Here is a 13,665-nt window from a genome sequence, read left to right on the forward strand (position 1 = left end):
GCAAGTAAATGCTTTTAAAATAAGGCCTTAAGTGTGCAATTCCCAACTTATTCATTGCTTGAGGTGGATTTCAAGCAACAAAAATTGTTGAGAAATACTTTAACCATTAGGTTTCAATGTCTGCCAATATTAAAATACTGCAAACATATTACCAGTAAGAATGGGATTACTACACACACACACACAGACACACACACAAAAACACATTCAAAAAATAAAGTACTCCTAATTTAAGATCTTACTTTTGATTCTGAGAATATGGCAGATAAAGAGAGAAGTTCAGCATGCACGAATAAAAAAGGAGCAAACTCCAAAAACATACAGCTTTATACAAATTCGCAGTGACATCTTTTCAGAGGGAAGATTCATAATTCATGTTTTGTCATAAAAATGACTGAAATTAAATTACTTATAACGCCTTATCTCAAAGTCTACAAAGGAGTTAATTCCTTTTTCTTTTTCTCTGAAGATGATAAAGGAAGGCAGATAATGAAATACCTATTACTCTGAAAAGACGTACTTCTGAGATTCAAAGCTGCTGTTAATATGTATATCTTTCCTCAATTAATTCTTGTTTTGCCATGAAAGGAAAGAAAGGGAAGACTGAGGGGATACTGCAGAAGAAGAAAATGTCTTCATAAAATGAGACTTTTTTTTGAAGGTGTTCCTCACATTTCTGATGCAGATTTGTCAACAGCACCATGTTGTCTCTGACATAGCTGACCCCATGGGATGATGGGACATACTCTCTGGAGGATGTAAACAACTGCCCTATAATGCTACTGGATTCAATGAGGTCCATATTCAAAAGCCATTTAGATGGATAACATAATAGTTATCCATCTAAATGGCTTACCCAGCTATATTCAGCCTTTATCCGGCTAAATTCTAGCTGGCTAATGTTAGGGGGCTAGAATTTAGCCAGATAAGTTAGGGGCGTAACTGGAAGGAGCTGAGTTAGCGGCTAAGTTAACCAGCTAACTCCAATATTCAGAGTTAGCTGGCTAAGCCTGGTCAAGTCAAAGAACTGACCTAAAGTTAGCCAGCTAAGTATTAAGATAGCTGGCTATATTCAGTAGTGTGGCTGCACTGTTGAATATGCCTCCAACGTTAGCTGGATAGGTTTATCTGGATAACTTTGCTATCCAGACTGCGTCTGACTTCATTAAACCTGAGACACCAGACTCCTGCTGGTGGAAAAATAAAAGAATGTCCCAAAAGCAAAAATTAATTTAAGGAGAAAACAGATCCTTCCTATAGTGCATGTGAATTCCTTATAAACTATGATGATATGTGTTATTTTTTTCCAGGGTGCCAAGTTACAAGAAAATCTATCTTACACTCCGAGAGATGTATGAAAATAATTTAACATACTACTCTATTCAACATACCAATTTGGCCCATAAAACCAATCTTTGTTCAAAATGATAAAATATTTGAAACTATTTGCTAGCTTGTTTCTATTAAACTGGATAAGGTTTCAACTTATACTTCTAAACTCACAGCCAAGAAGACAAAGGGAAAATAAACTCAGTATGTCTCCTGAAAATACTTTTCAGTGAGGCATAAAAAAAGGCTATCATCTTTAACAGTTTAGCACGGTTGCAAAGAAAATACTGTATACATCCTATTCTTGGTACAACATGAGAATGTTTTATTCTTTTCATTACCTGTCGGAGCCCAGAAGCCGGAATATTCGTGTACTGTCTGAAATTTCCTGTGTGATCTGTAAATAAATATATACAGTTAACCAAGACACAGCAAGTTTTTTTTTCTGAGCAGATAACATGGATTTTGACTTTTTCAGACCTCTAAAGTTTTGTCCATGAGTATAAATGTATATTGGGTCTTTGGATTACTTGATGGTTTGCCTTTTTTATTTTTGCATAATAAAAGTGGACAACCTTTTCTTTTTCCATTTTGTTTATTTGAAAACTTTTCTGCACAATACACTATGCAGTACATTTTAAAAGGAGAGTGAGAGCGTCCATGTGCACACAGTTCCCGGTGCGCGCACATGGACACGCCGATTTTATAACATGCATGCGCTGGCGCGCACATGTTATAAAATCCATGGGCTACGCACCTGTGTGGGCGGCAAATTTCTACCAACTAAAGTGCAGCGATGCAATTGAGCCTCCCCCAGTTCCCTCCCAGTCCACTCCAATTAAGGAGCGGGCTGGGAGGGAACTTCCCTACCACACTACCTAAACTCCCTCCTCTTCCCCTCTCCTCTCCTCCCCTAAACCCTTCCTATGAACTTACGGTTTTTTTTTTTTATTACTTACTGCTCCTCTGGAGCAGAAGTAATCTGTAGGTGCATGCTTCCCTGGGACAGCGTAGAATGGCGCTGTCTCAACCCGCCCCGCTCGGACCCCAACCCCCGGCCTGCCCCTTCAGAGAGGCCCAGCACTTGTGTATGTACCGGTGTTTACGCTCGTGGTCGGGCAAGTTATAAAATGCCCAGGAAATAATATAATGCTCTCCTACTGCAAATTTCAGAAGAGATTCCCAATCACTTGTCACATCCTAGTACCCATTTCTTACAGGGAAGGTAAAAAATGCCATAAAATAAAATCTTTCAAACACATTGTGGCTAGTGTTCAATAGATGGTTTGCTGTGAGAGTTCCAATGGCAAGCAACATTCTATCTGGTAATCACCAATAGTTCTGCTATTACTGGAACCCCTTTCCTATGTTGAGGGAGAATCACTGGAAATAACAGACCCAGCAATATCATAAAAGATTTGAAGGGTAATTTTGTTCCAGTTACCTGTAGATCCATGATTTCACCTCTGATTGATAAAACTTGATGAAGTGGCATGTCAACATGACAGGATGATGTTACATCACCACAGCACTGCCTATTGCAATTAGATGGTTTCATTCTCACTGTATGGAGTTCATAAGAACATAAGAAATTGCCATGCTGGGACAGACCAAGGGTCCATCAAGCCCAGCATCCTGTTTCCAACAGAGGCCAAAAACCAGGCCACAAGAACCTTGCAATTACCCAAACACTAATAAGAATCCATGCTACTGATGCAATTAATAGCAGTGGCTTATCCCTAAGTATAATTGATTAATAGCCATTAATGGACTTCTCCTCCAAGAACTTATCCAAACCTTTTTTAAACCCAGCTACACTAACTGCACTAACTACCTTCTCTGGCAACAAATTCCAGAGCTTCAGAATGCAATGCCAGTAATATAGATCTTCTGTGTAACGGACCCAATTGTCCGGTGTAGGCACAATGTGCGGGGCAGCCAAATATGTGTGTGTTGCCAAATTGTGAACCATTTTGATCAATCACACATTGCTAAGACGGTATAGAAATGATTTAAATAAATAAATAAATAAAATAGACAGGCTAGGAGGAGGGAAGAAAGGAGATGGGGATAGAATGAGGGGTGGGTCCTTAGGGAGGGGCAGGGTGTTCCCATTGGCTGCCAGGGTATGCTGATAAGGGCATCCGTATCAGTGAACCCCCCTTTCTGCAGCAGCGACCGTCCTGGGGCTGCAGTGCATCCCCTCGCTAGGGGGCCGTGTCTGGTGGCTCGCCAGGGGCTGCCTTGGGTCTGCGCCTCATCCACTGCCGGTGGGGGGCTAGCTGCCAGGGGTGTGGGAGCTGACTATAACGGAGCCACGCGGGACTGTCGTTGGCGCGGGTCGGGTCCTGGCACTGAGGTGGACGTCGGGTCCCAGCACTGAGATGGGACCTCGCAGCTGCCTGCATCTGCAGCTCCCTGGTGCTGCGCAGGAGCGCGGCCGATTCCCTTCTCCATAAGAACATAAGAAAATGCCATACTGGGTCAGACCAAGGGTCCATCAAGCCCAGCATCCTGTTTCCAACAGTGGCCAATCAAGGCCATAAGAACCTGGCAAGTACCCAAAAACTAAGTCTATTCTATGTTACCATTGCTAATGGCAGTGGCTATTCTCTAAGTGAACTTAATAGCAGGTAATGGACTTCTCCTCCAAGAACTTATCCAATCCTCTTTTAAACACCGCTATACTAACTGCACTAACCACATCCTCTGGCAACAAATTCCAGAGTTTAATTGTGCATTGAGTGGTGGCAGCACTCGGGAAGCTGTAGACTGATTTCAGTCGGCTCTCATTGCTAAAGAAGGTCCTCCCCAAGATGGCTCTGAACACGTGGTGGTGGCCATCTTGGGAATGGATAATGAGCCTAGAGAAGGCAAGATGGCACCGCTACGGTGGCCATCTTGGGAAGGGATTGGATCAAAATGTCTCTTGCCTGAGAAAGGGCCAAATTGCTGTTGGCAAAATTAGCAGGTGGGGAGGTAGGCTGGGCAGATATTTTAGCTTCATGGCATAGAAGCCCCCCCTTCCCCTTTGTTCAGCCTCCAGAGCTCAAGACGCTGTTGGGGAAGCCAGCAAAAAAAAAAAACAAACCTTAATTAAATTGACTATTTTGGGCTAATCATCCTTTGGAGATTTTCAATTAACTCGCTATGTTTATTGTTTTCCCTCGCAGTATTCCTTTTCGCAGGTTTTGCACCACAAGATGGCTCCATGAAAACCAAACACAGCCAAGGCCCAGGACAAGGGGAAAACTAATACAAGGAATGAAGCCCCAATCATGAAGCCCAACCGAGTCAAACAAACCCCTGTCGACAGACCGCGCTGAATGGCTCGCACGGCCACGAAGAACCAACAAGATCTGGATGAGCTAATGGCTGAGATCAGACAGCAGGCGCAAAAGCGCAGAACAGAGTGGCCTTAGACAGCGCATGTTTATTGGCGATGGAAGATCTCAAAGTCCGGCCCATGCAAGGGCCCCAAGAACAGGCGGCAAAACTAACAGCGCCAATGCTCTCCACCGTATTCCAGACGCCAACAACATGCGTCATGAAAAGCAGTGTCCAGGCTCGGGTAAGTCGATAAAAAACACACCCTCACCATCTGACTCTGTCTGCAACGACAGCGACGAGGAGCTAACAGTAGCCACAATAATGCAAGAGCTTCAAAAGAAAAAGGGAGGCCTGCAAAGAGGCATCACCAGCCAGGGTCTGGTGTCAGAGAAGACAGTGCATCACACCTGAGCAGCTCAAAATTTCGGCCTCACCAGAAAATACCTCAGACCAGGCTAAAAAAGACAGAACGAGACATGAGGACAAACTCTGCGGAGTTAGTACTCTAGCTAGGGGAGTATCAAGAAAAATGAGAGAGAGAATTTGGAAGAGAGAATTTATTGACATTTTCTCACTCCTCATACCAGGTCAGGAAGAAGGGCGAAGCGAGAGCAAAGAAAGATATCCCACTGCCGAGAGAAAAGACAAAAAACCAAGGGTTGCCAAAACACTTAGTAACTGGGCTTTGGCCTTCCACATATTTATGAGTGTGATAATAGAGAGGGACCCCGACCAATCACCCTACCTCATACAGTACCTCGACTCGATTATGAAAGCACACAAGAGCTATGGTGGTTGGGCCTGTCTCAACTATGACATCAAGTCCTGAAAAGCCATGGAGGAGGATAGCTCCATATCCTGGGGTCAAAGGGTTGTAGACTTGTGGCTAGACGAGATGACATTGCAGAAGCACAGCGGATACGAGTGTCCTTACAATCTAACACCCAGAGACAGGTTACTGAATACACAGATAGGGAGGCGTGATACTTGCAGATAGTTCAACGCCAGGCACTGTACCTGCGCACGCTGTAAACTTAAGCACGCATATGCCAACCGTGGGGGAATGCACCCAGCAGCGCAATGCAGGACGCCTAGTGACAGACACCAACACAATAGTGAGGGATCTGGCCCTGTCCCCAGTCAAAAGTAAAGCAATGACCCCTTGGTTGGAGCGATACCCATGCAGCGCATAAGGGAATGAAATAACAAAGGAATTCACATCAGGTTATCCAATACCATGCTCTGAAGACCCTCCACCATCGCAACACACCATTCAGAACGCCTCATCTATAAAACATCACGAGGACATAGCCTGGGATAAGATTAAGCTAGGCAGGGTGGGAGGCCCCTTTAGGGATCCCCCCTTCCATAACTTAGTTATATCCCCCCTTGGCGTGGTACCAAAAAACCAGGAAAATTCACAACCTATCATTCCCAGCAGGCAGTTCGATCAATTATATGATCGACCTGCATTTATGTGCAGTCAGGTATGCCTCTCTAGACCAGGCCATAAAGATCCTGCAAGGCCTTGACAGTCGGGCATATTTGGCAAAGGCAGATATCAAATCTGCCTTCAGATTGCTCCCGTACACCCGGCATCATTCCACCTATTAGGTTTCAAATTCAGGGGAGACTACTATTTCGATAAGTGCATCCCCATGGGCTGTTCAATATCCCGTGCCTATTTCAAAAACTTCAGTTCTTTCATACACTGGGTAGTGGAACAGGCATCAGGATCCAAGCGGCTAGTTAATTTCCTAGACTATTTCCTGTTCCTAGGGAAAGATGAACATGATTGCAGATAGCTTCAATTAGCTTTTCAAAGGATTGCTGAGGAATTTGGAATTCCTTTAGTGCAAGGCCAAACGGAGGGACTGGATCAGAAGATAGTTTTCCTCGGCATCAAATTGGATACCCAAGTATGACTATCCAGGATACCCAAGCACGACTATCCAGGTTTAGAGAATTACTGCAGCACATGGCACGTAGGAAGAAAGCCAAGTTGAAGCAATTCCAGTCCTTAATTGGCCTACTGAATTTCACTTGTAGAGTCATACCCATGGGTAGGGCATTCCTAAGGAGGCTAGCCATGGCAACCTCACCAAAAGTTTCACCACATTAGAGTCACACATGTAATTAAACAAGACCTAAAAGTATGGATGGAATTCTTGGAAAAATACAATGGGGTATCAATTTGGCCAGATCCCCCCCAAGGTTCAATAACAACCTTGAATTGTTTGCAGATGCTTCCAGGGGGTGGGGGTTCAGCATTTACTTTAAAGGGGCATGGTGCGCAGAAAAATGGCCACCAGAATGGCACGAACATGGGGTCACCAGGGACATTCTTAGAACTATTCCCTATAGTATCGCCTTACTGATATGGGACGTCCACTTGTGCAACGCAGCAGTAGTATTCAGATGCGACAAATGTCAGTAGTGGAAGCCATTAACAGGCTATCGGCCAGAACAACAGGAGGAGTAGCGCTGTCGCGAAAGCTCGTTTTAACATGCCTGCAATTCAATATCACTTTTCACGCAGCACATATTCCAGAGCTTGAAAACTCCATCACTGACTCTCTCTTGCCGGAAGTGGGCTTATTTTAGGTCACTGGAGCTGGAAGCAGAAAGGATAGGCACTCCATTGCCTGCAGAAGTATGGAGACTTGGTCCCCTGAAGTTTGGAGAATGATTTCTGGACTCACTGTTGGACAACACGAGGAAGAGCTACATCACAGCCATGTTGGATTTTCAGAAGTTCCTGGGGAGGAAGAACATGATCTTGAGGTGGCCTATTAGCGCGAATATCCTCGCGTAATATATTATTCAACGCAAAAGAGAAGGGCTGGCACAGTCAACAATAGCCTCCCACCTAGCTGGCACTGCCTTCTTCTCGAAGGCTTTAGACCTTGGAAATCCAACAGCACAATTTGTGATACAAAGAATCATGCAGGGTTGGGCAAAGGCGGCCACTAGGTCACAAGATACAAGACGGCCTATCACGTTTGATCATTTGAAAAAGATTTTGCATGCAGTCCACTCCAACTGCCACAACCATTATGAGGCAAGCTTATTTAGCTGTGCATTTTCCCTGGCCTTTTTCTCTGCACTTAGGCTTAGCGAGTTAGTTGCAGTTTTGGGAAAAGATGCAGAGTGCTCGGGCTTGCAAATCAATGACGTGGGGATAGCAGGCAATAAGATGATGATTATCATCCACCACTCTAAGATGGACCAATATGGAAAAAGAACTAAGATTCATTTGCAGCAGCTAAGAGACAGCACCTGCCCAGTAAGGAACCTTAGATGGCTCTTGGCATTGCACCCAAACGCCGAAGGCCCACTGCTACTCCATGAAAACGGTCGCCCCCTTACGTGCTTCCAGTTCACACGCGTACTGCACCTAGCCCTGAATGCAGGAGGCATCCAAGCGGCTGGCTACACCTCCAATTCATTTAGAATAGGGTCTGCAACCAGAGCCTCAGCTTGTGGTTTATCTAACGATGCCATAATGGAAATTGGTAGATGGAAGTCAAAACGATACCCGACTTATATAAGGCCAGATATCTTCTTTATGCTCTGATATGCCTTAACGTATACCACTGTTTGCATTCCAGGCATAAGGCAACATATACAGCAGATCTGGATTGTCAGTCATTCTTTCATTAGTCGGGCTATGGGAAGGGCAAAAACAAGGCCGCTGGGATTGCACCTGGGTATGGCAGCACATAGGTTGGCGGTAATATGGAATGGTCACCCGGGTATGATGTAGGACCAATTAATGCTGACAATCCTGCAGATGAAGAATATACACCCCTCACCATGGGCAATAATACTACATCTTGGGGGAAATGACCTTACGTCCACCTGCAGTGTAGAGCTAACACAAAAGATTCAAAAGGACTACATAGCCATTGCCGAACATACCACAAGCAAGCATCATATGGTCCTGCATCATCCCGAGGTGGATATGGAAGGGAGAGCGTTCACACACAGCCATAGATAAGACGAGGCGAAAGATGATTCGCTTCATGCTGGTCATTGGAGTTTTCAGCATACTTCATGATATGATTGACGAGCAATACCCAGGCCTTTTTAAGCCGGACGGAATTCATCTGTCAGACATAGACCTTGACATCTTCATCTCCGGTCTGCAAGACGCATTGGAAGCCTTACTGGACAGGGATGGCCACAGCACCAAGCTAGGGGAGGTCTTTCCAGAGACCGAAATTTTGTCACTGGGAGCCCGTGGCGGGGTTACCAGAGGATAAGGAGGGCAAAACAAGAGAGTCCTCAATGTGAGTTAGCCTTGAACAGTGCTGAGACCCGGCGATTTGGGTCAGAGAGAATTCCACCCTTCGCTTCAACAGCGGGGAAGCAGCAAAAGAACATCAAGGAGCAAGTCGGGGGTCCCGGATTTCTAAGGAATGGGGGCTTTGGCCAAGACACGTGCCAACAGGATGTGGAGCAAAGAAATAGTCGATGGCGCATATTATATATTATAAAATCTCCCCCCCCCCCCCATTATGTTTGCGATTCGGCACTCGTGTGAGAAAATATAAAATCGGGTGCATGTGTGCGCGCATATGGACACCCATGTGCAGGTATTAAAATTTACCTTTAAGTGAATTTAATACAAGTGAAGCCTATTGGCAATTTAATGGCATATATTGTAGCAATTTTCAGAAGCCCACTTTAATGGATAAAGTGCATTTACACATGTAATACCCAGGTCTAAGTATTTATTTATTTGCTCTTTTGCTTATTTGGAAATGTTATATACTGTGCAAAAATGGCATCATACATATAAATGTGGGCCACACGTGAGCAATGCAAATTTTAAGAAGCCACATCAAGAATAAGGAGGCAGCAAAGGAGCATTCTGGGGTAGGGCCAAAACTTACACATGTATTCTCCAAATTTTGCGCCACAGGGTCTCTAGACCCTTGTAACACTGTCCCCCCCCAAAAAAAACACCCTGAGTTGAACGTGCCCCTCTTACATTGGGAGATATATAGAGTGTCAGATTGTCTCTCTCTCTCTCCTCAATAATATCCATTTATGTGAATATCCTATGGATAATTCAATGCCATATATTATAGCAATTTTCAAAAGCCCACTTACACAGGTAAGTTAGACTGTTAGACCTTGTTATTGGAAAAGGTGATTTCCTAAAACAAAGTGTAGAAATTTCTGGTTAAGACTGGTGAATGGGAATATGGAGCTACACATCCTTTAAGTCCGGAGGAAGTGGTGAAGACCAGAACTGTGAAGGACTTCAAAGGGGCGTGGGATAAACACTGTGGATCCATCAAGTCTAGAGGACGTGAATGAAGAGTGGGTGGCTCACAGGAATGACGGCTACTGCCTGGAGATTATACCCTTATTCAATAAACATACACACAGTTAATGCGACTCCAACATTGCTCTAAGCTTCAACGGCAAGAGGAAGCATGGAAAAAAAGGATTTGCATTCACAAAAAGCGGGGAGTAGCTTGCTTGTTACGGCGGTTACTATCCCTAACTAAATAAGCCAGATACTTTACTTTCAATGCATATCCAGCATAGCTCTCTGCTTCTACGGCAGGGGAGGAAGTCTGATACTTAAAGCAAATCCAACATAGCTCTCTGCTTCTATGGCAGCGGAGAAAGTCTGATACTTCACTTTCAACGCATATCCAACACAGCTCTCTGCTTCTACGGCAGGGGAGGAAGTCTGATACTTCACGCATAGCCAACATAGCTCTCTGCTTCTACGGCAGGGGGAACATAGAAAGGTGGATCTATATACAGACAATAACCAACAAGGACTGAGTTACATAGTCTGGGTAAACAAAGGCATGGGTGTAGCTTGCTTATTGCGGCGGTTACTACCCCTAACTATGGTAGATATTCACTTGGATGCAGTTCCAACACTGCTCTCTACATTAATGGTGCGGGTGGAAGGGAAATAGAACCAAAAGGTTACGATGAGCCAAGAGTAACAGAAATATGAGAGAAATTAAAAAAACAAAAAAGAGGGCATAGCTTGCTGGGCAGACTGGATAGGCAGTTTGGTCTTCTTCTGCCGTCATGTCTATGTTTCTATGTGCTACAGTATGGTCACCCCACCCCTCCTTGCACAACAGATAGCTTAGTGTGAAGTTGTGATGTATTTATGCTAACAGTAATGTAATTTCTATGAGTTCTGATTTTCATGTAAGTTTACCTTGTTTGCTTAAGCTTGTGCTGCAGCCATAATAAACCCACATAAAAATGTTTCTATAATCGAGAACAAGTCTGGCATCTTCATTATATATAGACATCTACACATATTGAGTTCCTCTGCGTAATGGACCCAATTGTCCGGCGCAGGCACAATATGTAGGGCAGCCAAAGACAGGTTAGCCACGAAGAGTTGAAATACATTAGACAGGTTAGGAGAAGGGAAGAAGGGAGACAGGGATAGAATTAAGGGTAGGGTCCTTAGGGAGGGGGGCAGGTAACATAGGGCAATGGGGAGGGAGGATGGGAGGAGGGTGGTTCCCATTGGCTGCCAGGGAAAGCTGTTAAGGGGCAACCACATCAGTGAACCCCCCCTTTCTGCAGCAGTGACTGTCTTGGCAGCAATTTTCCACCCCCCCACCAAGGTAGGATAGTTAAGTAGTCGCAATACAAGCGGGGTGTGGGCCAGGGTGACCAGAGGATAAGAAGGGCAAAACAAAAAAGAGTCCTCAACGTGAGCTAGCCTTGAACAGTGCTGAGACCCAGCGATATGGGTCAGAGAGAATTCCACACCGCTTCAATGGCGGGGGCAGCAAAAGAACAGTAAGCAGCATGTTGGGGGTCCCGGACTTCCCGGAACGGGGGTCCTGGCCAAGACACGTGCCAACAGACTATGGCTTCAACGGCTGGGATTGCAAGGATGTGGTGCAAAGAAATAGTCGAAAGTGCTACAGTATGGTCACCCCACCCCTCCTTGCACAACAGATAGCTTAGTGTGAAGTTGCGATGTATTTATGTTAACAGTTATGTAATTTCTATGAGTTCTGATTTTCATGTAAGTTTACCCTGTTTCCTTAAGCTTGTGCTGCAGCCATAATATACCCATATAAAAGTGTTTCTATATCGAGAACAAGTCTGGTGTCTTCATTATATATAGACCGGTAGGCAGGCACAAAGGGGGGGGGGGGGGGGCGGAGAAAGGGAGGCATGCACCTATACATATTGAGTAATTTATATCCGGTTTTTTTTTTGTATTAGCATACATTATTATTACCTGAGCTTATTCTTCAAATTATTTCATCCCAGTTATAAGCAGCCCACTATCTAATTATCATTGTTATATTTTCTAAAGGGATTCATGGCACCTTCCACTATCATTTAGTAGTTTTTAGAAATCAGGCCTTTATTACAGAAAGGTTTATTGATATATTTTTTTTTTATTTAACACTTTTCTATACCGACCTTCATGAAAAAAATTCATATCAAATTGGTTTACATGTAACAAGGGTTATAACTTTTTGTCAAATCATTTTAAATTTGTCAAATCATGTTAAATTCCTATTGCAATTTGTTTTCTAGGATTCTTTAGCTATAAGAATTTGAAAACTGACATTTTCAATTCCCAACAAAGTATTTTCTATCTGGAAACATCCTTCTTGTTACACGCCCCGTCCGCGCCCGGGCCTGCTCACCTCGCTAGCTCCTCTGCAGGTCACGGGTCGGCCTCCCCAGCGGCAGCCGCGAGCTCCTCCAGGCCTCGGCGTCCCGCGGCGGTGGTCGCCGGGCCTTCCACTGCGCACCAGGCCTCACGCCGGAGTTCGGCGTCTCCAGTGGCATTGGCCATGCCCCCACGCAAGCGGGGACCGCCCTGCCTCTTGTAGGGCTGGGGTGGGTCCTAGCTCCGTGGCGCGCCCTGATTGAACGTCAACATAAGGAAGTCCCTGCCTGCACTTCCTTGCCTTGGCAATCGGGTCGACACTGCATGTGTACTAGTTTGCCTCCGCGTTCAGTCTTGTTCCAGCGTCCTACTTTTCCAGCCTTTTCCAAAGGTCCTTCTGTTCCAGTGTCTGACTGTCCTGTCTCCCCAGGTAGTACCCTCGGACTATCTCTCTGGTACTGACCTCTGCTTTCTCCTTGACTATTCTGTCCGCTGCCTGGATCCTGACCTCTGCCTGCCTTGTGACCTCGTCTGCCCTCCGGAACCTGACCCCTGCCTCGTTGACTACTCCTCGGACTGATCCTCAGATTCTGACCTTGGCTGGCATTGACCACGTCTCCTGATTCTGGCTCTCTCCCTTGCCTTGTCATCGCCTACGCTGTTCTGGTCTTCCTTGCTCCAGACCTACAGTCTAGAGTCCAACCTCGCTCCCTTGTTGTTCGTGGGCATGCTCCTCTGCTACCTCTTCAGGAGACTCTGCAAGGCCCACCTAAGTCCAAGCAGCCCGGGTCCCTATGGGCTCCACCCGGGGGGGAACTGCCGGCTTCCAGTGGTCAAACTCATCCTAGCCTCTGTCTCCACCTGTGCTCCACCCCTTGGGGGCAGGTGCTTCCTGGTCCCTTCCAGGGAGCCGTTCTCTACTGTTCCAGGACAAGGGTCCACCTCCAAGCACAACACTTCTGGCCCACGTAATAATGACCTATTACCATTGTGGAAAATTGGCCCTATGAAAATGTTTAGGAAATTAAGGATTATGCCAGAAAATAATGAAAGGAAAGGGGCAAAAGGAATCTTTTCTTCTACACAGAAGACCTTACCATGTGTGAAGTATATTAGAAATGACAATGTTGAGGATATTTTTCTAAAAGGACTTCTATGGGTAAAGTAGTGCTTTACTCACAGAAGAGACATTTTAGAAAAATACATGACCGATATGTGCACACTTTTATGTACAGAGGGGAAAGGTGATCCAGAAGGGGGCAGAGTTAGGGCTTACATGCATACTTTTTAAAAAGTATGTATGTAGGCCCAGTATTTGTTTGGGTGTAGTTTTTCTAGGATAATTATCATGCTAAAATTGGTTTCGTTTA

General features: G+C 45.1%; 1 protein-coding gene across 3 annotated transcripts in view; it reads right to left on the bottom strand.

Moving 5' to 3' along the window:
- The window catches only part of MAP4K3 (mitogen-activated protein kinase kinase kinase kinase 3), a 1,052,401-nt gene that overhangs the window by 14,485 nt on the left and 1,024,251 nt on the right, over positions 1-13,665 (bottom strand). For all 3 annotated transcript variants that reach the window (XM_029594354.1, XM_029594353.1, XM_029594355.1), the window contains one exon: positions 1,671-1,726. In XM_029594354.1, coding sequence (XP_029450214.1) covers positions 1,671-1,726 — 56 coding nt within the window. The remainder of the gene's footprint in view (positions 1-1,670; positions 1,727-13,665) is intronic.

This window comes from Rhinatrema bivittatum, chromosome 3 (assembly GCF_901001135.1).
Source record: "Rhinatrema bivittatum chromosome 3, aRhiBiv1.1, whole genome shotgun sequence".
NCBI lineage: Eukaryota > Metazoa > Chordata > Amphibia > Gymnophiona > Rhinatrematidae > Rhinatrema > Rhinatrema bivittatum.